This window comes from Marmota flaviventris, chromosome 5, assembly GCF_047511675.1.
Source record: "Marmota flaviventris isolate mMarFla1 chromosome 5, mMarFla1.hap1, whole genome shotgun sequence".
NCBI lineage: Eukaryota > Metazoa > Chordata > Mammalia > Rodentia > Sciuridae > Marmota > Marmota flaviventris.
Genome location: NC_092502.1, coordinates 101,951,747 through 101,978,979, shown reverse-complemented (window position 1 = coordinate 101,978,979; position 27,233 = coordinate 101,951,747). Strand labels below are relative to the sequence as shown.

At 41.3% G+C, this 27,233-nt stretch overlaps 1 protein-coding gene across 1 annotated transcript in view; it reads right to left on the bottom strand.

Annotated features, from left to right (window-relative positions):
• The window catches only part of Serinc5 (serine incorporator 5), a 104,576-nt gene extending 96,776 nt beyond the window's left edge, over window positions 1-7,800 (bottom strand). Inside the window, exon 1 of the mRNA XM_071612460.1 lies at window positions 7,649-7,800. Coding sequence (XP_071468561.1) covers window positions 7,649-7,675 — 27 coding nt within the window. The 5' untranslated portion in view covers window positions 7,676-7,800. The remainder of the gene's footprint in view (window positions 1-7,648) is intronic.
• Between the last annotated feature and the right edge of the window lie 19,433 nt (window positions 7,801-27,233).

Sequence of the window (27,233 nt, the reverse complement as noted above, 5' to 3'; positions counted from 1 at the left end):
ACACACTTTGTTCAAACTCCCACACTAAGAGACTCAGTCAGACTGCAACAGGGTTCCCCAGCCCTGACCCAGCTTCCTTTAGAATCCCAGTTTGGAAAAGCTCAGGGATGTCAGAATTTACTGTTTGTTCTAGCCAACACCTGAAGATAGACACCTAACCTTCCTTTCTTAGAGTATTTACTAAAAAGAACTTACACCTATGAATCCTTCCTCAGTTTCTTTGAGACCTATATGTACATGGATTCAACCAAAAAATTTTCAAAAATAAAAAACTAGGCATGGTGACACATGCCTATAATCCCAGCAGGTGGGGAGGCTGAAACAGGAAGATCACAAAATCAAAGCCATCCTCAGCAATTTATCTAGTCCCTAAGCAACTTTGCAAGACCCTGTCTCTAAATAAAATACACAAAAGGGCTGGGAATGTGTCTGGGGGTTAAGCACCCCTGGATTCAATCCCTAGTACAAAAAAAAGGGGGGGAGGGGAATGTGTTTATACTGAATACACACAGACTTTTATTTGTTTATCTTTAATTATCTTTTGGTACTGGGGATTGAACCCAGGGGTGCTTTACCAAGTTACAGCTCCAGTCCTTTTTACTTTTTGTTTTGAAGACAGGGTCTTGATAAATTGCTGAAGGTCTCACTAAATTGCTGAGGTTGGCCTCGAATTACAATCCTGCTGCCTGGGCCTCCTAATTCCCTGGGATTATGGGTGTCTACCATCGTGCCCAACAAGTGCAAACTTTTCTTGCTGTTATTTCCTAAAAAATATAGCATGTCAAGTATTGACATAGCATTACACTGTATCAGTGAATTAGGTATTATAAGTAATCTAGAGATGATTTAAAGTATATGGGAGAATGTGCATTGATTATATGTGAATACTGTGCCATTTGATATAAGAGAATTTGAGCATCTGCAGACTTTGTTAAGGAGAGGTCCTAGAACCAATCCTCCATGGATACCAAGGGACAGGGATAATGCTACAAAGTGTCTTTCTCAAGGACCTAAAAGCAGGTTGGGAGTGTAGCTCAGTGGCAGGGCACTTGCCTAGTATGCAAGAGACCCTGGGTCCAAATCCCCAGCATCAAAAAAAAGAAAGAAACTAAAAATCGTTCATTTAAAATGTAATCAACAAGGGTGGAGCTCCTATCTCCCAGTCTCTAAGCACAGAATCCTAACTTTGATCAGATCCAGCTAGAAGACACAGATGACTTAATCCCATTTGCACTGACCAACCTTTAGTAACTTTAACTTTTGACTTCTTGGGCTCCACCTGAGTCCCACTTATTCCCTCCCTATTCCCTTCTCTTCTCCCTTTAAAAGGCACAAAAAGGATAGATCTCTCAGTTCTTTACCCTATTGTTACAATATTTTATTATTACTGAAAAAAATATTTTTATCCTTTAACTAAGGTTCTTCTTTGTTTATCCTTGACAACGGATAGTCCTTGGTAGTATTCAAGGTTTTGCTAATTAATAAATAGACGTCAGAAGTGGGGTTTCATTGGGGAAATCTCAGTGATCAAGAAATATGAGGCAGGGTATGTTAGGCAGTGCACACTATAATCCAGCTATTCAGGTTGCTGAAACAAGAGGATCACAAGTTCGAGGTTAGAGGCTAGTGTGGGCAACTTAGCAAGACCCCTTCTCAAAACAAAAAGGGCTAGAGTTGTAGTTCAGTGGCAGAGTGCTTGCCTAGCATGCTTGAGGCCCTGGATTTGATCTGCACCCAGGTTGTTGGTGGTGGTGGGTGTCTATGATCTGTTGGAAATACCTGCAGCTGGGCATTCCTGCCCTTGCCTGGACTGGCTATGAGACAGTTTGAGTCTTCACTCTGAATGGCAATCATGGGTTGATCCATCCACATGGTCCTTCCTGCTGGAACAGCAGTCTTAGTTGTCTGAGTCCACCCAGAAAGTTAGCCAAGTCCTTACTACTAGAATACTGGCATCTCTATCCCAGCTGAGCTTTTCATGCAAGATACCTGACACAATACTAAGAGTAAAAAGCTGGAACTTCATGAAGCCTCAGAACAGACTACATGACTTCTGTGCATGCTTACCAATAAATGTCAGTATGTATAGTAGAATTTGGTCTCTAACTTTGACTTTTATAACCTGGACCAGGTATGAGGAAGAAACTAAACTCCATTATTGGCAGCCAATAGTATCTACCAAGACAGCCTTATTGTTACATACTCAAAACTGCCATAAGTCCATTTGAAAGTTATTCATTTATACTGTAATACTAAGAATAATAAGGAATATCAGTCTAGTACAGAGGTGGCCCACTTAATCCAGGTGGACCAGGGTTCAAAGGCCTGGCTGCCCCACTATGTAACAGCCATCAGTTAATTCATTTCTCTGTACTTCAGTTACCTCACCTGTAAAAGGAGGCCAAGTAGAACATAACCCATCTCATCAGGTTGTTATAAAGAACAAAATATATGTTTGTAAAAAATATAGCATACAGAGTAATAAAAGAAATTTTAGCTATCATCATCATCATCATCATTTCTTATATGTCTGCAGTAAACCATGCCAAGCTTTATTTTCAAATTGCCTCTGAAGGGTGGTCTAGACCTTTTAAGTACACTCCTCTTTTCACCTCTGAGACTATATACTGTCCTTTTCTATAGCTAACCTCCCCGGCTGACTAGCCCAGAAGTTAGAAAAGCAAAGAAGCTCTTTATCACCCTCCCCCAACAGTGTTCCATACCCAAGTGTTGAGTGACCACTCCCATGTCATTTGGGCATCCATTAACATCCATTAACCAACGACCAAAGCAAAACCTAAGGGAATATCAGAGTAGATGCAAAAAGAAATTAAGATGATCTGGAGATGGTCCTGGCACAGACAGGTAGTGACCACCAGTAAACAAATTCAGAGGTTCCTTACACTACAAAGAAACCTGTAATAAAGATTTTATTATCACATGTAGTAATCATAATGACCCTAAGAAGTATGATTACACCCATTCTACAGGGGAGGAAAACTGATGTTATAGAGGGTAAGTGACTTGTCCATAGATATGACAGCTCTTTGTCCAGATTTCCCAATTTGAATCCAGCCCACGGCTGGGGCTCAGCAGTAGAGTATCTGCCCGGGATGCATGAGGTCTGAGGTTTGATCCCTAGCACCCCCTCCCCGACAACACCCCCCCAAAAAGCCAAATTTCTGTCTCTGACCTCAAATTTCTCTCTCTGACTTAAATGTCCAACTGGTGATTTGCTGTCTTAGTCCTTTTTCTGTTGTGATAACTGAGTACCTGAAACTAGGTAATATATAAGGAAAAGAATTGTTTCTTAAAGATCTGTAACCTTTTCAGTTCTTCTTGCAGCATCGTAACATGGCAGAAGGCATCATATGCTGAGACAGAGCAAGTGTGCCATGGAAAATTAGATTTTCTAACAAAACCACTCCCTCAATAATCAATTAATCTATGAATGGATTAATATGCTCATGAAGGCAGAGTCCTGATGATCCGCCCCCAAGGTCCTACCCTCCGAATATCATTAATATATGAACTTGACTATTTAGTTTCTAACACATGAAATATGGCAGAGCACAATTGTACCACAATTTTACCACAATACTTGCCATTACCATCTAATTTATAATAGGAATCTCAAATATAACAAAATCCAAAGAAAACTACAGGTTTTCCTGGCTAAATGTCCATCTCCCTTTCAGTCTGCTACTTCACCTCAGTAAATGGTATCATCTACCCAGTTCAAACACCAAATCTTTCTCCTTCGCACACCAGACTCCTAATCCATGCTCTACCTCTAAACTCCAGCTCTACCTCTTAATTTAGCTTAATTTGGCTTAATTTAGCCAAAGCCTAAATTAAGGTACCATGCTCATTCCCCTTAGACTACAGTAACTGCAGATTGCAGGATTCAAGCTCCATCAGGAAGGGATTTCTGCTTGCTGTTGAAGCCTAGAACACTGCTTGCATATGCAAGGTAGCTGCTAAAGAACAGTCATTGAACAAACAGCTCAGACTATTCTCCCTACCTCCCCTCCAGCCTGATACAGTCCAGTCTTCATACACTCAAAGGGATCTTCAGAGTGTAGACTGAACCACAGCTCACCACCCCCACAGCTTCTCACTGAAGCCAGAATAAAACCTAAATTCCAATCCCACTGAGGCTTGTTAGCCGCTAGGCAGGAACTTTTGGGAGCAAACACTTGTACTTGTTGTGGAAGAAGCTGTGGCCCCTTTAAAATGACTACTGAGCTGGGTGGCACCAGTTCTGCAATCCCAGAACTCAGCACTTGGAGAAGGCTAAGGTAGGAGTATCACTTAAGCTCAAGAGTTCAAGACCTGGGGCTGGGGATGTGGCTCAAGCGGTAGCGCGCTCTCCTGGAATGCGTGCGGCCCGGGTTCGAGCCTCAGCACCACATACAAACAAAGATGTTGTGTCCGCCAAAAACTAAAAAATAAATATTAAAAATTCTCTCTCTCTCTTTCTCTCTCTCTAAAAAAAAAAAAAAAAAAAAAAAAAGAGTTCAAGACCTGCCTGGGCAAAGATTGATACAGTCCCTTCTTCAGGATTTTTTGTTTGTTTCGGATAAGGTTCTCCAGCCTGGGACAAAAGCTCACAGCTGTGATCTCAGCTACTCAGCAGGCTGAGGCAGGAGAATCACAAATTCCAGGCCACTCTGAGCAACTGAGCAAAATCCTGTCTCCAAAAAATAATAAAATAATAATATTTTATAATAACATCAAAACATTAAATAAAAATAATAAAAAGGCTGGGGAATATAATTCAGTGGAAAAGCACCTCTGAGTTGAATCCCCAGTTCCCAAATAAAAAACAGATAAGGCCCTGAGAAAAAAAACACAGGAACTAAATCAAACCAGCCAAAATCACCCAGCTACTCTTCTAGTTGACCTAGAGTAAACTGTGCTTATTATAATTTCATTATAATGCTAGATTTTCTGACCTGGAAGCGTTCCCACTGGCAATCTTTGAACTTGCCATGTATGAAGAAGCTTGATCTCAAACTGAGCACATCAGAACTGTGCCCGCCTCTACTTGTAATGACAAGTCTTTCCAATATGAATATGCATAAGTTTCCCCAATGAAATCCCCTTGCTTCCTTTGGTGGGAGACACACTGCTTTGGGAGTTATCCCAGTGCTCTCTTTCCTTACTGCAAATAATAAACCTCTCTTCACTCTTTAATCTTGTGGTTGTGTTTATTAGCTGTGTTCTTACCAAGAAGTGCTATCCATTGTTCTATTACAGGCTCATAGTCTCTCTGGACTGGCCCACCTCTCAGACCTCATTCAGCCCCTGTTTAATTCCTTGAACACCCTGGAAGACTCCTTACTCAGATCCTACTGTGGGTGCCTTTCTTCACTTATCAATTCAAGGGGCATTTTATACTCCTCTACCAACAATTCTTCCAAGGCCTTGTTACAGGACTAGTGAATTTATTGTTCCATTGTTTACATGCTATGGAATGTGCGCTGGCTCTTGTGTACTCTCTCTAACACACACACACACACACACACACACACACACATCACTAAGAGCAAAGATGTCTATTTGTCCTACTATTTTCCTGGCACATAGCATGTGCTCAAACAAACAATAAAACTAGCAGACCTGGCTTCTTTTGGTACTGTGAGCTTTGTTTTGGTGGGGGTAGGGGAATCAAATCCAGAGTTTCTTGAATGCTGGGCAAATCACTCTACCACTGAGCTAGACTCCCTCACCCTCCAGGTAAACTTTTTTTTTTTTTGTAGTTGTAGATGGACAGAATGCCTTTATCTTACCTATTTTTATGTGGTACTAAGGATCAAAACCCAGTACCTCACACATGCTAGGCAAGTGCTCTGCCACTGAGCTTCGGCCCCAGCCCCAGGTAAACTTCTTGAAATCATGCTCACTGCATTGAAACCTACCACTATGATGCCTACAGCAGTACTGAGAAAGCAGAAGTTAACTTTCCTGTGATGAATGACAAGGATTTGGTTCTTTCCAACATCACGAATAGGGGTATTTTAGAGACGAGTCACTAAATCCTGGCAAAGTATCAATCATACCAATAAATTATTTTACAATACCCATTTGATTACTGGTAATAATTTTCAGAGCCCTAAATTGAGCACTGGGTATCACTGAAAGATCCTCAGAGGTTTTTAAGCAATCGGATGGATGCCCCTAAATATATATAAGTACCACATAATGAAAAGCATTATATCATTATTTGAGGACATATCTCAAAACAACAAGAATAAAAGATCTGCAGGGAGCTGGTGGTGTAGCTTAGTGGTAGCACTCACCTAGCATGTAAAAGGCCCTGGATTAGATCCCCAGCACCCCAAAAAGAAAGGGAAAAAAAAAACTTGCAGTTTTCTGAAAACAAATTTTGTCTTAGTCTCAAAAGCCCTGGGAGCATTCCTGTGTTTTCCCTTGCCTGTCTCAGAAAAAGTCATTTTGCTTAAAGTCAAAAAGCCTCAATTTCCTCATCTCTGAAAATGCCAACTTGAATGCATGCCAAACACAGTATTAGACCTCAGAAACCAAGATAACGCCACATGACCACTCCAAAGAGGACGGATTATTTGCCCCTGTAATCGGTGGGTTACAGAAACCTACAGCTTAACCCCTGCATCACTTACAGCTTTGCCTGGATTGTCCTGAAGTTGAATGTAAGCAAGGACACCCCTGCACCTGAATGCCTGACGGCCCCCGCAGTCAGATTCGATTTTAAAATACACCATTAAAACCCGATACAGAAATACTGACTACATGAAACTCCAAATTTAGAAGGTTTTACCCACTTCGTTTTTTCTAACCCTACAGAAAGGAATGAAATTAGCATCAAAGAGCTAAAAATCTACTAATTCTGCCCTGATGCACTACGAACTGGTAGGAGACGCCTATCCCAACTGGACATATATGGCTTAGATACCAGGGTTTTAATAAGCGAGATTAAGGAACAGGTTCAGGCAAGTTGAGCTACAAAGAGGGACGGGAAGGCTTGCGACCTACTAAAGGAGTCGGGCTACAGCCCAGCTAGGGCTGGGTCGGAACACTCAGGAAGCAGAACAGAGCCTTCCAGATCTGAGCCTTGGGGTTTGGAATCAGGCTCAAGACATTCTCAACGGTACAGAGCCCAAGTTCTAGGGCTGGAGATGCCAAATACAACCTGCCTGAACTGTTTTGACTAGAGTTTCCTTCAAAGTAAGGGGAAGGAGATGTTATGCAAATCCCGGTCTTTTCCTGAGTTCATCCGACAGACAGAACCCGGAGGGCTGGAGCTCAGCGCCACTAGCCGGTGTCCTACACGGGATTTGACACATCTTAGGAGACGTCGGATCCCGAGTGAAACCCTGCATACCCCGCCCCACGCGGAATCCCGGAGGCCGTGCGGGAAGATCTGGGTCGCCTCTCGGGCTTCCCCACGGTCCTTCCCGCCAGCCCGCTGCACAGGGTTTCTCGACCGCTGAGCATCTAGCTCGGCCCGAGACGCTCACCCAGGCAGCGCGGGGTCAGCCCGAGCACACCACCAGCCCCACCTACGGCCGCCGCGCTGGACGTTCACACAGACCACCCCGAAGCTCAAAGGCTCCTGGCCGGGTCCACCGATGTGACAGCCCCTCTGGCGCCCGGCCTCGCTCACCTGGCCCGCACAGCACTGAGCAGACATCGAGGCGGCCGACGAGCACGGGGGCGCTGCCGGCTCGCTGCGCCACTCAGGCCCTCCTGGCTCGCTCGCCACACGAGCGCCGCTCTCCGCACCCACTCACGCCTCCAAGCCAAGCAGCCTCAGCTGAGAGCTGGGCACCGCGGCCTGGGTAAAAACAACCGCCGCCAAACCCCGCCCCGTGGGCAGGCCCCGCCTCGGCCACACCCCGTGCCCGCCCCTTCCCGGGCGCCGGGCGGCGGAGCAGGCTCTCCCTGGGCTCGCACTTCCGCTGGCGTCAGGCGGCTGAGTGGTAGGGGTCACTGGTCCTTGGGCCGTGGGGCTCCCGACCTGGTGAACCAGCCAAGCCTTTCCCGGTCCTTAGCTGGGGAGGGCGCAGCGCCTCTTCGCCTCTGCTTGGGTGGTTACTGACTCCAGTAGAGCTTGCAGCCTTTAGAGAGCCATCCCCCCAGTGTTATGCACTGATCCTGCCCAGTGGAGATACTCTGTTGCGCTCTGCCTAGCACCAATGGAGACATACACGAGGTCCTTGTTCTGAAATCCCATTACCTTCCTTATCTGCCAAGACCACTTTTCAACTTTGAGGCTGCCCTGTCCTCCCAAACGTCCTTAAATACCTAGGCTGTAATTCCCTGAGGTTCCCAGGATACTGGGCTTTCCGGTGAGAGCTCTTTCTGCGCTTCCCTGGATATTGAGACATTTCCAGCCTTTTCTTCCCCGCGGCCTGCGAAACCAAAGACTCTTTGAGACCTCGCTTCCTCTCACCGGACCTCTCTACAAGGAGGATGCCAGTAATTGCTTGTCCAGTGCAGAAGACAGAGAGAGCACTCCCAGTTTTGTTTTGTTTCATTTTGTTTTGTTTTGTCTATTCAGATCTCTTCTCACAGCCATTTAAGTCTTTGACTTTCAAATAAACATTACTGCATCCGTTTGAGAAATGTAGCAACTGAAGCCCGGACAGGTTAAATAACTTGCGCAAAGCCTCACAAAGTGAAAAAAGCAAATTTGGGACTAGAATCCAAATGTGTGATCCTCTGGCAAATAACAAGAGGCTTGACCTTCACTGGGCACAGCCTTTGACAAAGGAGTGTCTTGTTTGATGAGTGTAAGAGTTGGAGACTAAGAAGAAAGTTGCATGGGAATCAGTCCTCAGGTTATGAGCTGTGCTCCTCTTCCAGTATCTTGGATTCAGGCGTTTAGAGGAAGAGACATAATTGAGCAGGCCCTATTCAGAACCAGGAAAAGTAAAGAGGAGATTTGGCGCTAACTCAAAACAAAAACAAAAATAGGGTAAACCAAATCAGAGCAGCACTGCAACCTGCTGGGTGGCAGCCTGTGACTCATCAGAACTCTGGGACCTCACTGGAGTTTTACAGAGAGTTTCATTGTTTGCTTCCAGGGTCACTTCATTTCACTTCAGACTTTAGCCCCACTCCTGGCCTGGAGAAACAGGTTGGGCTCAGAGTTTCTGCCCCACTGAAAGGAGCTCAGCAGCTAAGGAGGTGGGGGTGGAGTGAAATCTATAAAGTTTGAACTCCTCCCCTTTGGGGAAAACTGGGGCTTAGGAAGACAGAGAACACACACCAGAAAACACTGGGTTAAGGGTCAAGCTAGGAATGAGGCTTCCTACCCCTGACTCCAGTGCTCATTTTGCCAAATTGGTGCCAGATTTGAAGGATTCTGTATGTATGGATATTGGCTACCTGGAAAAGAAAGGCATACCTCTTAATAACTTGGGGATTGGGTTGGGAGTATAGTTCAGAACAGTAGCAGAATATAAAATGAATTCAGTAAAGTAGCAGGATATAAAATCAACACCTATAAATCAAAGGCATTTCTGTACATTGGTGACAAATCCTCTGAAAGAGAAACCAGGAAAACTATCCCATTTATAATAACCTCAAAAAAATAAAATACTTGGGAATCAACTTAACAAAAGAGGTGAAAGACCTGTACAATGAAAACTACAGAATGCTAAAGAAAGAAATTAAAGAAGACCTTAAAAGATGGAAAGATCTCCCTGTTCTTGGATAGACAGAATTAATATTGTCAAAATGACCATACTACCAATAGCACTATAAAGATTTAATGCAATTCCAATCAAAATCCTAATGACATTCCTTATAGGAATAGAAATTCATCTGGAAAAATAAGAGACCTAGAAGAGCTAAAGCAATCCTTAGCATGAAGAATAAAGCAGGCGGTATCACTACACCAAATCTTGAACTATACTACAGAGCAATAGTAACAAAAAACAACATGGTATTGGCACCAAAATAGACTTATAGACCAATGGTACAGAATAGAGGACACAGAGACAAACCCACATAATTATAGTTATCTTATATTAGACAAAGGCACCAAAAACATATATTGGAGAAAAGATAGCCTCTTCAACAAAAGGTGTTAGGAAAACTGGAAATCCATATGCAACAAAATGAAATTAAACCCCTCTCTCTCACCATGCACAAAATGTAACTCAAATTAGATCAAGGACCTAGGAATTTAACCAGAGACCCTGTGCCTAATAAAAGAAAAAAATAGGCTCAAATCTCCATCATATAGGATTAGATTTAAAAAGTTTCTTCTCAGCAAAACAAACAATCTGTGAGGTGAATAGACAGCCTACATCTTGGGAGTAAATTTTTAACCCTCACACATCAGATAGAGCACTAATCTCTAGGGTTTATGAAGAACTCAAAAAGCTAAACACCAAAAAAACAACTAACCCAATCAATAAATGGGCCAAGGAACTGAACAGACACTTCTCAGAAGATATACAATCAACCAATAAATATATGAAAAAATGTTCAACTTTTCTAGCAATTAGAGAAATGCAAATCAAAACTACTCTAAGATTTCATCTCACTCTAGTCAGAATAATAAATGTTGGCGAGGATGTGGGGCAAAAGGCACACTCATGCAATGCTGGTGGGACTTCGAATTGGTGCAACCAATCTGGAAAGCACTATGGAGATTCCTTGGAAAACTGGGAATGGAGCCACCATTTGACCCAGCTATCCCACTCCTCAGTTTATACCCAAAGAACTTAAAAACAGGATACTACAGGAGCACAGTCACATTGATGTTTATAGCAGCACAATTTATAATAGCTAAATTGTGGAACCAACATAGATGTCCTTTGTAGATGAATGGATAAAGAAAATATACACAATGGAATATTACCCAGCATTAAAAGAGAATAAAATCATGGCATTTGCAGGTAAAAGGATGGAGTTGGAGAATATTATGCTAAGCAAAGTAAGCCAGTCCCATAAAAACAAAGGCCAAATGTTTTTTCTCTGATATAAGGATACTGATTCATAATGGGGATGGGGATGAGGATCATGGGAGGAATAGAGGAACTTTAGATAGAGGAAAGGAAAGGGAAGGGGTATGGGGGTAGGAAAGATGATGGAATGAAATGGACATCATTACCCTAGGTACATGTATGAGGACACATATGGTGTGACTCTATTTTGTGCACAACGAGAGACATGAAAAATTTTGCTCTGTATGTGTAATATGAATTGAAATGCATTCTACTGTCATATATAACAAATTAGAATATATACATAAATAATAAAAAAAAATTTAAATGACTGGCTGAGTGAGTTAAGCCTGTTTTCTCCTCTGCAAAACCAAGCTAATAGAACATTCTCCAAGAATTAGTAAACTCATCTCTACAGACCACGCAGTACAAAGCCTGGCCTCCTTGAAACATTGACTGAAAGGTAGCTCCAGCTGGACGCAGTGACACACACCTATAATCTCATTGATGGGTTCATAACTGGAAGGACTATTGGGAGGTGGTAGAAACTGTATAAGACGGGACCTAGTTGAAGGAAGGAGGTCCTAGGGAGTGTGCCCTTGGAAACTATATCATATTCCCCATCTCTTGTTCTCTTTCTTTTTGCTTCCCAGATGTTACATGGTGAGCATCTTTGCTACATCACATGTTCCCCATCATGATGTCTGTCTTACCAGAGGCCCAAAGCATCAAGACTAAGTGATCATGGACTAATTCTACTTTATTTTATTTATTGGTTCTAGGGATTAAACCCAGAAGTGCTTTACCAACTACATCCCTAGGCCTTTTAAATTTTTATTTTGAGAAAAGTTCTCACTAAATTGACCAGGCTGGCCTTGAACTTGTGATCCTCCTGCCTTAGCCTCCAGAATCAGCTGGGCTTATAGACATGTGCCACTGTGTCCAGCCCTTTTGGATATTTTGCTACAGCAACAAAAAAAGCTAACACAAGCTCAAACTCCCAATAGTGCTTGGTACCAACAAAGTCTCCAGAGTGTTGGCATCTGTACACAGGCCTGAGGTGAACTCTGGCCTGCTATCTGCATGTGACAGATGTTCTCTTTTGTTATTTATACAGATAAACTTGAGTCAGGATCTTTGAGTCAGGAAGGGAAAGGAAGGGAGAAAAAAAAAAAATCTGTGCAGGTTCATTCCCCTGTGTTCACTCAAAGATCTCAAAGGAATGGCCAGGTCTGAAGGTTTACCCCTCCTTCCTGGCATTGAGGACTCCACGATTACTATTTTAGGTCTGTTTTAGTAGCATCTTTTACATCTGTGGTTGGTTAACAAAAGTAGAAGTGATGTTAGCAGACATAACATGAAACAGTGGCAACTTGTTTTTTATTTAAAATACTCTGCAGACTTTTTCAAGAAAGACATGGTATTCCTAACATGTAGGTATTTATACAGTCAAGCTCTTTTGATGTGGATTTTTCAGGAACAAGCAGTAACAGATCTATTTTAGTAAGACTGTAGCTTTTGGCAGACCATGTGAAATATTTTCCCCACAAAAATTTTCTTAAATTAACTGAATTAGCTCCTTTTAGACACTGTAATTATATATGTATTTATATAAAACATAATTTGCTTTCTTTTCCCCCTCTTAAATTTTAAGTTTTTTTTTTTTTTTTTTTTTTTTTTTTTTTGGGTAGAGGTCAATGTCAAGTTTAGAAACACCACATACACCCAAAGCAGTAGTATACATATATTGGTAAAGAAAAAAAGTAAATTGTAGATAACCCTCTATTTTTTTAACCTTTAATGAATTTAAAAAAACTTCAGTACCCTACATTTCAGTCCCTTTCCTAGAGGCGACCACTTTCAGTCACAGCAGTTATTCCCTATTTATCTCCATGTTTTCAAATAATATCTGTATGCTGTCATTTCTTGATCTGTATTTACTGAATAGTACCTTTTATGGGAGCTGAACTCTTAACCCACTGAGCACCTCCACCGGCCATCTAGCTGATTTAATTATATCACAGTTTTCTTTAAATAACCAACATCTATTTGATTATGACTAATAAAAATTATTCAATTGTGCTGGGCACAATGACATATAACTATAATCCCAGCAACTTGGGAGGCTGAGACAAAAGGATCTCAAGTTTGAGGCCAGCCTCAGCAACTTAGGCCCTAAGCAATTTAGTGAGACCTTGTCTCAATATAAAAATAAAAGGGGCTGGGATGTAGCTCAGTGGCAAAGCACCCATGGGTTTAATCTCTAGTGCCAAAAATAAATAAGTAAATAAATAAAAGTATTCTTTGAATAGCTCCCTTCATACTGTATAAAGATAACATTTCTGTCTTGTCATTTTTTTTTTTTCTTCTTGTCAACTTGTTGGTTGCTTTTCAATCTCATCCCCCTTTCATGGAGATCATTCTGACTTCCTTGGAGTCTGTTCTTTCGGTATAGTCTAGTGGTTAAAGGTAGGGACCCTGGGGTCAGATCTTTGCTTTGCTCCTTGTTAGGTCTGTGATTTTAAGCAGTGACTTAATTTCTCAGTGCCTCGGGGTCCTTCTCTATAAAATGAAGAGGAGAATAAATTGATTTGCTTTAAAGCCCTTGGAACAACACCTCACCTGTGTTAAAATACTTGGTGTTATAATTAACCTGCATGGTTTTATTTGCCCCTATCCTTGATTTTTTTTTTCTCCATTTGTGTCTCTAGTTTGTCATAATTCTTTTTCTTTTGCTTTATACTTCATCTTCAGTCCTATTTATTTTTTGAGACAGTCTGGTTAAGTTTCTGAGGCTGGCTGTGAAACTGTGATCTCACCTCAGCCTCCCAAGTTGCTGGGGTTACAGGCATGAGCCACTTCACCCAGTTTGACTTATACCTTTTTTTTTTTTCTTTCGAGACAGTCTCACTGTGTTGCTCAAGGTAATCTGGAACTCCTGTGCTCAAAAGGTTTGGTCTGTCATAATCCTTGTTTCCCACCAAGCACCTGTGGTGCACACCTGTAATCCCAGGGACTAGGGATGCTGAGAAAAGAGGATCACACCTTCCAGATCAGCTTGGGTAATTTAGCAAGACCCTGTCTCAAAAGAAAATAAAAAGGGCTGGAGATATAGCTCAGTGGTAGAGAACCTGTGAGTTCATTATCATGTACAAAAAAAAAAAATCTTGTTTCCCAGATCATCAACCAGATGATTTAGTGAACAGAAGAAATATTTGTATAACTGTGATGTAATTTTGTAACTATGGCAAACTAATGATTCTTCTTCAGTACAATAATGGTGCTTTAAGAGTTTTGCCTCAATATTTTAGAGATTCTCCCTTTAATCCCTTGCACATTATTAATTTGCTTGGCAAGTCTTTTTTTTTTTAATTTTTATTGTTGGTTGTTCAAAACATTACATAGTTCTTGACATATCATATTTCACACTTTGATTCAAGTGGGTTATGAACTCCCATTTTTACCCCATATACAGATTGCAGAATCACATCCGTTACACATCCACTGATTTTACATATTGCCATACTAGTGTCTGTTGTATTCTGCTGCCTTTCCTATCCTCTACTATCCCCCCCCCCCCCCCCCCGCCTCCCCTCCCCTTTGGCAAGTCCTTTGAGTGTACAAAGGAAAATATTCGTTTACAACACTCCAGGGAACCCAAATTCCACATTAATGAAGAGTACTGAGAGTTGCTCAACAGGTTTTCAGCCCTTCACAACTCTTCTGGGAAGAAATTAATTCTAATGTTTTAAGTCCTCTTACATGTAGGCCTAGTCTTGACATCAATGAAAGGAAAATATATCCTCATCTCTAAATTGTATGAGTTCCACTCAGATTTTGAGTTAATTCTTCTTGTCAAGAAAATTCAGGAGCTGGGGGTTGGGGTTGTGGCTCAGGGGTAGAGTGCTTGCCTAGCACAAACTAGGTTCGATCCTTTGTTAAACATAAAGTGTGTATTATTCTTCATGTAAATTTTGAGGTTTTTGTTTTTAAATTTTGTTTTTTAGTTGTAGAGGGACACAATACCTTTATTTTGTTTATTTAGTTTATTTTTAATGTAGTGCTGGGGAGTGAACCCAGCGCCTCATGCTTGCTAGTCAAGTGCTCTACCACTGAGCCACAACTTCAGCCCCTTTTGGGGGGTTTTGTACTAGAGATTGAATCCAGGTCCTTGCACTTGGTTAGACAAGCATTCTGTAGTTGAGCTATACCCCTAGCCCTGAGCAGAGTTTTGAAAGTCTTTATTTCCTACATTAGATATAAATATTTGGGTGAATCAGAAAAATAATCATTATAGTCACCATTCAATGTTATTATATAAATTTTAAAAGAGTGCTAAATATACCTCATTTCTGTTTTTCTGCAGACCAAGGAAAATTATTCTAGTTTATTTGGTTTTTAAATTCAACCCCTCAAAAGTTCCAAGTTCTAATTTCAAATAAACATATTTTAATATGTTTGAGCTTGGCAGGAGGGGTCCCTCTTTTCAGTTTTCTTGGTTAATCCCTTTAATTAATTTCCTGAGGGGATGCACCATGGATTAGCCTATTTCTTTAAATAAGAGCACTTTAAGTTGCCTTATCTGTTCAATGTGTGTTTGAAGAGACTTCTCCTGTTGTTTCTTTGCAATCTGCTCCATGTGATGCACTCTCTGCATTGGGCTCTCTGGGGAGGTGGTTGGTTTTAACAGAACCACAGCCAGTTAACTGCCTGTGTAACCACAGGGCTTCATGAAATCAGTACGAGGTTTTCACTTGAAAGATCTTTACATTGTTCTGTGAAGGACAGAAAGGCAGAAGGACCTTTCTGAGGCTTTACAGGAGGATAATCCGCCTATTTTTTTCATAATGGGATTTCATTTACAGAGAAGGTAGTAGATTTAAGAGTAGAATAACATTTTATGTATTTTTATGTATTTATTTATTTATTTGACCCTGATGATTGAATCCAGGGATGTTTTACCACTGGGTAACACCCCAGCCCATTATTTTCTTTAAGACAGGGTCTTGCTAAATTACTCAGGCTGGCCTGGAACCTGCCATCCTCTTGTCTCAACCTTTGGAATCACTAGGATCACAGATGTGCACCACCACTCCCAGCTTGGTATTCCCCCCCACCTCCTCCTCCTCCTTCTTCTCCTTCTATTTCTTCTTTTTCTTCTTTTAATATAATCTTTCTCTTGCTCCTGTTGCAGGCAGGTGACTGAGCCCAGTCTGTGTGTGTTTGGGGTAGGGGGTGGTGGTAGTGTAGCTGGTGGAGAGATGGAGATAAGTTAAGAAGAAAGACAGCAAAGCAGGTCATTTAGTGGAGAAAAGCCTCAGTTGGAGTCCTCCTGGGAAACTTCAGGTAGCATCAGCAGGAGGCCTGTGCTCTTGTCAGCTCCAGATTACCACACAGCTCATGAAAGGCTAAGGGTAATGGTTAGCTTCACACCCTCCAAGGGAACTCTCCCAGTTTCTCCTTAAGAAATGCAGGATCTCCTGGTGCTTGCATAATTAAACTCCCCTGGAACACAGAGGCTTTTAAAGAAGTAGGAGACCAGAGTAGAATGTCTTAGCTTCCACCCTAAATGTAAAGGTAGAAGGCTTTCTGGGGAAAAGCTTTCTTTCTGTTTATAGGCTTTTTGGTCTTTTTTTTTTTTTTTTTTGTGTGTGTGTGTGTGTGTGTGTGTGGCTCTAGAGATCCAATCCAGAGCCTCACACCTGCTAGGAAGTACTCTACCCCTGAGCTACACCTCAATCCCTATAGTTTTTATCTATCTTTGTTTGTTGGCACAGGGGATTGATCCCAGGGAAGCTGAGCTACATCCCCAACCCTTACTGTTACCAAAAGCTTGGTCCTCGTCCCCAATGCCAATTCATGCCAATTCAACAATAAGGACATGGTTTTGAGAAAAAGAAAGGTTATTGCTTTGCTAGCAAAGGAGAAGCACTGGAGACTCCAGTCCCAGAGGCTGTGGTTCTGTCCATCCTGGAGAACAGAGGACTTTTATTTATTTATTTTTTTCTGGTTCCAGGGATTGAATTTAGGGGCTCACCATTTGCCACTGAGCCACATCCCCATCTCTATTTTGTATTGTTGTCAGGGACTAGAAGGAAATTCTCCTTCAAAGATTAGCCTGACAGCCCCCTGGGAGACATCCTGCCTGGGAGGCATCCTGCAGCCACCTATCTCCCTGGAGCATCCTGCGGTTATCAGGATCATCAGACATCTTGCACCTGGCAGTTTTACCACCCACAACCAGCAATTGTTGATTAGAGAGCTTCCCCATCCCCAGCATATAAATACCCCTGTGTGAACAATAAAAGTTTGCAGCTTGATCAGACACCTGTCTTGCTGTCACCTTTCGAGTCTCTTGTCCCTTCATTCCTCCCCATCTAGGTTCGCTGCCCACGTTGATGTGTCCTGCCAGACGGGACATATTGTATTTAGAAACAGGGTCTCACTGAGTTGCTTAGTGCATTCCTTTTGCTGAGGCTGGCTTTGAACTCATGATCCTCCTGCCTCAGCCTCCCAAGCCCCAAGCCACTAGGATTATAGATGTGCACCACCATGCCCAGTTTGAATAGAGAGCTTTTAAAGAAGCTCTTCAAAAGCTCTTCAAAGACTAGGCCTTAATGTAATGCACACATTCCAGGTGTGCCCTGACAGGGGGTCCCAGATGTGCCCTAATGGTGTGTTAAAATTTGGGAGATAGTCACTTCCTAGATCTTCTGCTGCCATCTCCTTCCTGTGGTGGGTGTGTGCTCAAAATCTCCGCCTAGGATGGAAAAAGATAATCTTGCCCCCCCCGCCCCACCGTGGCAACACCCAGACTAGAGAGGGGGAAAGGGAGAAGAGGAAAAGAAAAATATGTCCCTTTTAAAATAAGCCTCAGAACTGCAAGGGCTGTGTTCAAATAGGTGAAGAGGACCACTGTTACATTACTTGGCCTCTTATTTGTGATCTTCTTGCCTCAGCCTCCCAAATTACTGGGATTAGAGGTGTGTGTCATTGGGCCTGGAAGTGTTTTTGAATAATAGGTATTTTTCACTCTAATGTAGTTGAATGTATCTTATCTTTTTTGTCTTAAGAAATTATTTCCAGGGCTGGCATTGTAGCTCAGTGATGGAGCACTTGCCTCATACATATGAGGCATGGGTTCTATCCTCAGCACCACATAAAAATAAATAAATAAAACAAAGGTAAATAAATCCTTTCCATGAGGTTCTTTTCGGTGTTGTTGTTGTTACTATACTAGAAAGTAAAATCAGGGCCTGGCACATGCTAGGCAAACACTCTACCACTGCTCTACGCTCCTAGACCTTTTCCATGATGTTCCAAAAACTTCCCCTTGTATATATTGTTTGTCTTATAGTGCTGCTTTAAGTCTTTAATCTATCCTCTGTAATTTATTTTTGTGTATGTTTCCAGGTAGGGATCTATTTTTCCTAAATAGATCATCACTTGTTCCTGTCTTTTATTGAATAGTCTGTTCTTTCACATTCATCTGCAAGAAAGACTCTCTATGCATGAATCTCTTTTCCTATATGTGGGTCTGTTTCTTGGGCTGCTTATTGCATCCTACTCATCTATTTACTGTTCACATCTATCTATTGTTTTAAATTCTATAGCTTTTAAATAAAAGGTCTTAGTACCTGGATAAGTCATGTTCCAGCGTTTTCAGGAATGTCAGTTTTATTCTTGGCTCTTTGTTCTTCCATGTAATTTGAGAATCACTTTTAAAATTTTTCAAAAAGCCTATTGGAATTTTTATTGTAACAGCATGGGATGTATAGATCATGAAGCTTTGACATCTTTATAATAAGGACTTTTCCTGTGCTGGGGATGTGGCTCAAGCGGTAGCACGCTTGCCTGGCATGTGCTGGGTTCTATCCTCAGCACCACATAAAAATAAAATAAAGATGTTATGTCCACTGAAAACTAAAAAATAAATATTAAAAAATTCTCTCCCTCTCTCTTAAAAAAAAGAAAAAAAGGACTTTTCCTATCTAAGTACATAGTATGTATTTCTCTATTTGAGTCTTGCTTATTAAGTTTCATTAAAATTGTATAATATTCTCCACACAGATTGTGTACAATTGTTGCTAAATGAATGCTTAGATTCTGTTTTTTTTTAATCACACATACAAAATAGCTGCAAGGTGTATACAACCAGATAAGTACAGTTTAAAGAATAATTATGGAGCCATCGCTTATGTAATCCTACCCAGTTGGAGTGTAAAACCTTGTTTGACTTATGGTTTGACTATCAATGCCTGTATCTCCATCTGCTCAATTTTGCCTCTTTCTGATCCTTATGGAAATGGTGTCATGTTATATTTACACTTCTCTTAGTCAATACCATTCTGTGAGATTCATCCATTTTGATGCACACAAAGTATATTTTGTTGTATAAATATACTAGAGTTTGTTTATTCTACTCTTCTTGGGTGATTTGTTTCCAGCTTTCAGTTATTAAAAACAATTTTCGTATAAAAATTTATGCTTATAATGAAGGGGACAGACAGATGCAAGTGGTGGGAACACAAGTTAAGGGAATAATTCCATAAAATGGGCCAACTGTGCTGACCCCCCAAATGCTTTCTTTTCCAAGAAGCAATTTACCTGCAGCCCTGCCTGGCCTAAGTGGACAGGCTATGTCACATTCCTCAGCAAACTACCTGTTAACTGCAGGAGAAATGCAGGCCCCAAATAATGTTGATAAGAGGAACCCAAGTTCTGCTGAAGGGGGAGACTTTTGTAACCCTTTTCACAAACCAGATCCTGAAACTCAGGGAGATAAGGATAATTCCTCCTAACCATAAAATCTGTAAGAATTAATGGTTAAGAATCCAGTTAGGCCAGGTCAGCATGGGCCAAAGTGACCTTGAGTTGTCATGGAAGTAGGGACTTGAAAGTCTGATGTCACCCTGCTGTCAGTCAAAAGTCAAGAGGTGAACCTGGATAGGACTCTCTGGAAACTTCTCTGGGATGGATCCCAAATAAACTGGAGTGCAGGAGAGCTACACTGTCCTCTTGCTCTCTGAGAGGACCCTTGAGAGTGTCTCCTTTACCTTTTCCTGTCCCTTGGATAATCTGAGAGACATGACTGAAATCTTTCTGACTTGATCACAAGAACGGGAGTTTGAAAGGGGGGCCTTCATTCTGCCTCACTTTCCCAGAAGGGCCCAGCCCTGTAACAATAAGGGTTGTATGTATTTTTCTGGTGCACATGTGCACATATTTTTCTAGGTCAGTGGTTTGTTTTCCTGTTTTGTCTTTGTGGTGCTGGGGATCAGATCCAGGACCTTACATATGCTAGGCAAATGCTCCAACACTGAGCTACATCCCCAGCCCTTAGTTAGGTCAGTGGTTCTTAAAGTGTAACCACAATGATCACCCTTAAGAAAAGCTGATTCCTAATTATCATCTAGTACCCATTTTACATTCAGATTCCTCCAGTTGTCTCCAAAATATCCATGCAGACATCTTTGTTTCAGTTTCTGATATAGTTAAAATGTGTATAATCCACAGAACAAATGCTCTTTGGGGTTTTCTTTTTCTTTTCTTTTTTTTTTTTTTAAGGTTCTAGGGATCAAACCCAAGGCTGCACACATGCCAGGCAACTGCTTTCCCACTGAGCTACATCCCCAGCTCTGTTTCGGATTTGTTTTCCGTACTAATGGTTGACTCCTGGGCATCATGCACCCTAGGCAAGGGTCCTACCCCGAGTCCTTTTCAGACAGGATCTCACTAAATTGCCCCAGCTAGCCTTGAACCTGTGATCCTGTTGCCTCCACTTCTGCATTATAGGCATGTACCCCCAAGCCTGGCTACCTATTTCCAGATCTTAACATCATCTGCACTCTGTCCTAGCTTCAGGTATGTCCCCTTAATGTCACTTTACCTCATTGATTCTGAGGTGTTCCCCGTGCTAAGTTTTCTGGAATCCAGATGCAGTTACCTTCTGTTTTGGCCAAGGAGCAGACTTGTCTGACATCTTCTGGTGACAAGAGAGCACCAGTATCAAAAGGTGAAGAATAGATTTCAGTGATTTAGAAGAACCCCCAAGTCAAGAATGGAAAAGGTTTTAGGGATTGCATTTTCTCCAAAGCTTCTTCATGCCTACCTGAGACAATGTCATATGGGAGAAAAGCAGATACTGACTCCGAGTCCAGGTGTGATTTATATGTGCCACAAAGACTGTGAAGACTGTTCAGAATACTTTAAGCTATTTACTTTATGTGCCTTAAAACATTATGCATAAATAAGTTTTTTTAAAGCTCTTTCAATAGCATAACATTTTTAAGTGATAAGAAAGCATTATTACAGTTTAATTAGAGTGTCTTTTTTCTTCTTTGTGGGCCCATAAAATGATGATGCATCTTGCAATTAATGCGATTTTTGATTGAATGACCACAGCATTGTACTTCTTGTACTTTATAAAATAAAGATCTTCCCCTCAGCCACTCTGCTGCTTCCAGGGTTTCGTGCCTTGCCTAGGTTGTCAAAACTTCCAGCGAAGACTCCTTTAGTGATTCATCCAGGTATATAAGCTTATGAAAGGCTTCCTGTCATTTCCAGATATGTTTCTACTAAAATTGAAATGTTGTATTTAGCTTTGGTGTGGGTGGAGTGGACAGATAACTATGCTTTAGGTATTGGCAGTGAGGACAATTTCTACTTTCCATTTCCTAACAGATGTTAGCCACTCTCCAGGGAGGTTGGAGAGAACAGTAAGGATCCTTGGTAGGAAGTCTTGGATGCTAAAATGACTTTTGTGTGCTCAGAAAATTAAGCCCAAAAAATTCTTGTCAGCTCAACAGTCTTTCTGTTGCAGGGCAAGACTACTCATCAATTCTGTGAATGCTCTGGAAAAAAATTTGAGGGAGAGGCGTAAGATACAAGCAAGAGTTTATTAGAAAGTGAGACACGAGGGAGACCTGCAGCATTAAGACCCAAGGACTGCCTCAGAAAGAGAAGGGCCCAGCCTTTACAGAGCCAGGAGTTTTTAAGGGGTTTGAAACCAACTGCATTTGGAATCCTCTGAAATTGGCCCCAGGAAATTATATTGTTTCTTGATGTGACAAGAAAGGATCCAGGGACTAGGAAGGGGCTACAAACCTCTGCAATTTCATCTTCATGAGTCCTAGAATCTTTGATCTGTGTTTTCCTGTAGATAGGCTGTTTCCTGGTAAATTTAACATCCTATTTACCTAAGCCAGGGCAGAGCCAGAGTGGCCTGACATAAACTGCTTTGTCAAAAGAAGGCCTATGGCAGTGGAGTCCACACAGCAGGCCAGCCTATTGAACTTTCCCCAATCCCACCTTGTTTTTCTTTTCTTTTCTATTCTTTCTTTCTTTCCTTTTTCTTTTTGGACTGGGGATTAAACCCAGGGTGCTTTGCCACTGAGCTACATTCTTAGACCTTTTTATTTTCTGAGATAGGGTCTCACTGGCCTCTAACCTGCAATCCTTCTGCTTCAGCCTCCCAAATTCCTGGGATTACAGGCGTGCACCACCATGCCCAAATGTTCTTATCCATCATTTTTGTTTGCCACCTATCGATTCCTAGGTTGAGAAGCAAAGCACCCCCACTTTGACTCTGCTTCTTCAAATGGAACTCTGTAATGTTTTCAATACCAGAATCTCAAAGTATGTGACAAAATCCTCAACTGAAATTTTCCAAAACTGACTTTATTACTGAAACCTCCATCCTTGTCCCCAATACCAATCTAATAATAAAGACAAGGTTCTGAGGGGAAAAAGGAAATAGATGTTTTATTTCTTTGCTAGGAAGGAAAAACAGAGGACTCCTGTCCCAGAGGCAGTGAACCTGGCTGTCAGGGGGAACAGAGGGCTTTTAAAGAGGTGAGGCAAAGGCTACATTCCAGGTGTGTCTTGTCAGAGGTCAGAATTCACTTGTGACCCTGAGAGATAGTTGTTTCTTAGATTTTCTGGCACCATGCCAGTCCCAAGATCCAAATTAACTTAATCCTCCGGTGTGTACATTCAAGGGCAGATAACACAGTGTAGGATGAGAAGAAAGGTAATCTTGTTTACCCCAAAGTTAGGGAGGGAGAGAGGAAAAAGATAAAGAAAAAAAAAAAATGTCAGTTTTAAAATAAGCTGTTCAAAGCATAGCGTGAACTCCTATTACAGCTTCATCTGGATTTGAAGGCATTATTTATTGAGACAATTAAAACACCTCTTGTCCAATCATATCTTAAAAATGTTTGTTCCAATTATAGCCAATCCTCATCTTATTTCATCTTAAAAATGTTTCACCAGGCATGAGTGGGGCCTGTGATCCCAGTTACTACAGAGATTGAGACAGGAGGATTCAAGTTCAAGGCCAGCCTCAGCATCTTAGCTGAGACCTTCAGCAACTTAGTGAGACCCTGTCTCAAAATTAAAAAAAAATAAAGAGGTGGGGCTGGGGTTGTGGCTCAATGGTAGAACGCTTGCTTGCCTTGCATGCGTGGGGCACTGGGTTCAATCCTCAGCACCACATAAATAAATAAAATAAAGGTATTGTGTCCATCTACAACTAAAAAATAAATAAGTAAATAGATAGATGGTAAAAATAGATAGATAGATAGATAGATAGATAGATAGATAGATAGATAGATAGATAGGACTGTGGATGTAGCTCAGTGGTAAAGTACCCTTGGATTCAATCCCCAGTACCAAAAATAAATAAGTAAGTGAGACCAGAAGAAAGATTACCCATAGGCAGCCAGAAAAAGGGTCTTGGAGAAAAAAAGGAGGAAGAGAGCATTGGGAAATCAAACTTCTGACCCCAGCTGGCCCTAGTCACAAAGACACTTCCTTAACAGACCCTAGAAATGACCAACCACAAAAGGTACTTCCTCTTGCACCAACACATCCTCACCCCAGCCTTGTGGTAACAAGGGCAAAATCACCTTTTCTCCATATTTGCTTAAGATAACAAAATAGAAGTGAATGACCCCTTTCTGAATTCTATATTTACATGTCATCCCCCCAGAATCACCCATAGGGACAGATCAAGCCCATTAAAACCCCTAGACAACAGACATCCACTGGCAACCCTCTCGTGGGACCCATCATTCCTCTTCAGGAGCTCTGGGTTCTTTTTACCTATTATCCTAATCAGTCCTATTACTTTGCCCTCACCCTTGTGTCTGTGGATTTTATTCTTTGAATTCATGTGAAAAAGAACCCACCTGAAAAACATGCTCCATGTTACATAAGTAAGTAAAAGTAGTAAATAAACAAATAAAAGAATTGAATGATATTCCTACTGAACTACTCTACTCTCATTTCCTTTCAGTAAGACCAGGGGATGACATAATAGAATTGAGTCTATATTTTCTCTCATTCTAGCAATAAGCAATATTCACCCTTAGATTTCTGAATTAATTAAAAACTCCAGCTCCATTCATTTTCATTGAGAAGCTTTCTGATCAAATATTTTGGTTTGGGAAAGGAGAAAAAAAATAAAATAAATTAAAAAAATAAAAAATAAATTAAAAAATGTCATTTATAAAAATTGGTAATATGTTTATGCTTTTGATCAATCTGCATTACTAATGACCATAGCTTACAGACTTAGAGGCTTATAGTCACAGAAAGTTAGGCAGAACTTAAAAAAAAATTTTTTTTTCTGTACCTGAGCTTGAACCCAGGGGTGCTTAACCACTAAGTCACATCCCAAGCTCTTTCTATATTTCATTTAGAGATAGGGTCTCTGTAAGTTGCTTAGGGCCTGACTAAATTGCTGAGGCAGGCTTTAAACTTGTGATCCTCCCACCTCAGCCTCCAAGGTGATGGGATTACAATTGTGCACCATGGTACCCAGCCTAGAATTTAATTATTTTGGCGGGGTCTGGGGTATCAGGGATTGAACTCAGGGACATTCAACTGCTGAGCCGTGTCCTCTGCCCTATTTTGCATTTTATTTAGAGACAGGGTCTCACTGAGTTGCTTAACACCTCATTTTGCTGAGGCTGGCTTTGAACTCATGATCCTCCTGCCTCAGCCTTCCCAGCCACTGGGATTTCATGCGTGTGCCATCACATCCGGCTCCCAACCTAGAATTTAAAACTGATACATTTTCATTGCAGATAATTATGAGGGATGACAATTTAAAACTTCCTTTTTTTGGGGGGGGGGGTAGATACTAGGGATTTTACCCAGGAGTACTTTATCAATGAGCTATATCCCCAGTTCCTTTTATATTTATTTTGAGACAAGGTCTCACCAAGTTGCCCAGGCTGGCCTTGAACTTGAAATCCTTCTGCCTCATTCTCACCAGTCATTGGGATTTCAGGAGTGTGCCACCACACCCGGTTTTAAAGGAAAAAAAAAAAAAAAAACCTACCAGGAATAAATACTGCTGGGTTAAACACTAATCAGTGCCTAGGAAAGCATAAAGTGAGATAAGGACTCTGAAAGAATGTGTTAACAAGAGAAATGGAGAGGAGCAGCTGGCCACTTTCCTTATCTTCAATCTTTAGGAGAGGATCTAAACAGCATGACCTTGGTTATAAAGTAAAGTACTCATAAAACATCTGAGGAAATCCACCTGTGCAGTGGGCGTGCAACCTATCTTAAATATTCCCCCTGCTTGTAGGAACACTGTGGCCCTGTGTTGTACTTCAGCTAGCCCCCTCCAAGGAGTGTGTGTGTAATATGTCCAAACCTCTCCATTGAGTCTTCCACATTCTTCCTTTGTGATGGTGAGACAGTATGCTCCCCGGCCTTGCTGCCCTGGGGTTGGACAAAAACACATTGCATTAGAATGTAATCCTGGGGGCGCGGAGGGGCGAAGGGAATAGTAATATGAGTTCAAAGAGAAAGAGTGACATGAAATTTCCCACGGTTAAAGAGGTGCTCATTCATGTTTTTTTTTAATTTATGGTGGGAGGGGGTATCAAACCACTATAACATTTAGAATCCACTGAATACATTAAAAGAGTAATATAGGGCTGGGGCTGTAGCTCAGTGGCAGAGAGCTTGCCTAGCTCATGTGAGGCCCTGGGTTTGATCCTCAGCACCATATAAAAATAAATAAACAAAACAAAGGTATTGTGTCCAAATACAACTAAAAAACAAAAAATTTAAAAAAGAGTAATGTAACAGCTAAATTTTTATCAAAATTTTAATACGTAGTAATTTTGTTCTATGTACCAAAAAGAAATTTAATGAGAAATATTAGATTTTTAAACTAGAATGTATGAAGTGGCATATAACTTTTAAAAACTTAATTTTTTTTTTTTTAGCTATAGATGGATAGCATGCCTTTATTTTATTTGTTTATTTTTATGCAGTGCTAAGGATTGAACCCAGCACCTCACACTTGCTAGGCAAGCACTCTATCACTGAGCTACAGACCCAGTCCCTCAAAACTTGTTTTTTTTTTTTTTTAATGGAGCATATTAACAAAAAAATTGGAACTCCACTAATATAGAATGTTGACAAACATAGAGTTGGTAGGTGTTCATTCAACCCAGTGGCAAGAAAAGAGGTCATATGTACCTAGATCTCTGGAATTAAGTGGGAATGGAAGGACTTTATAAATATTTTAACTTTTACTCTTTGCTGAAACTGGAACAGTTCTTACAGGCACATCCCACAGAAACGAACTCCTTAATCAGCTCCACCTCTGGCACCAGCACAGGGTCCTTTAGCCAGGGTGGAGGAGGCCTGGCTCTTCAAGGAGACTCCTCTGTGAGGCACAAGGAGGCAGGCTAGGACCTAGGAGAAGAGGGACAGAGGAAAGCAGAGACCAGAGTTTGGTTGAATTCAGATCCATTTGAAGTAAGAGACCAGGAAAAGAGATCGTTCGAGAAATATTTAAATGTGTTGTACTTCTCTGATGAACACACATATACACACACCTCTTCTGAGTATTCAATTCAAAACTCTCCCCACTTCTAGCTCACATAATGCTCCAGATTGCTTTGGAATGGCAGAAAAATAATTCATTTCATCTTCTCCATTCCATCACTAATGATGGCTTCTTGGATTAAATTTACAGTTGGGATTTTCTTTTAAAGAGTTAAAATCCTCCATTTTTTTTTCTTTCTCCAGTACTGAGGCGTGAACCCAGGGGCACTGTACCACTGAGCTGCATCCCAACAATTTATATTTTTATTTTGAGACAGGGTCCAACTAGGTTGTGGAGGCTGGCCTCGAACTTTGCTTTAGCCTCCTGAGTAGGTTACATTGTGTAGATTAGAAGTGTGTGCCACCATACCCATCTTAGAGTCCCTTTGCTCATTCCTAAATTCTATTTCTAGAGCACCCCTTTATTTATTTCTT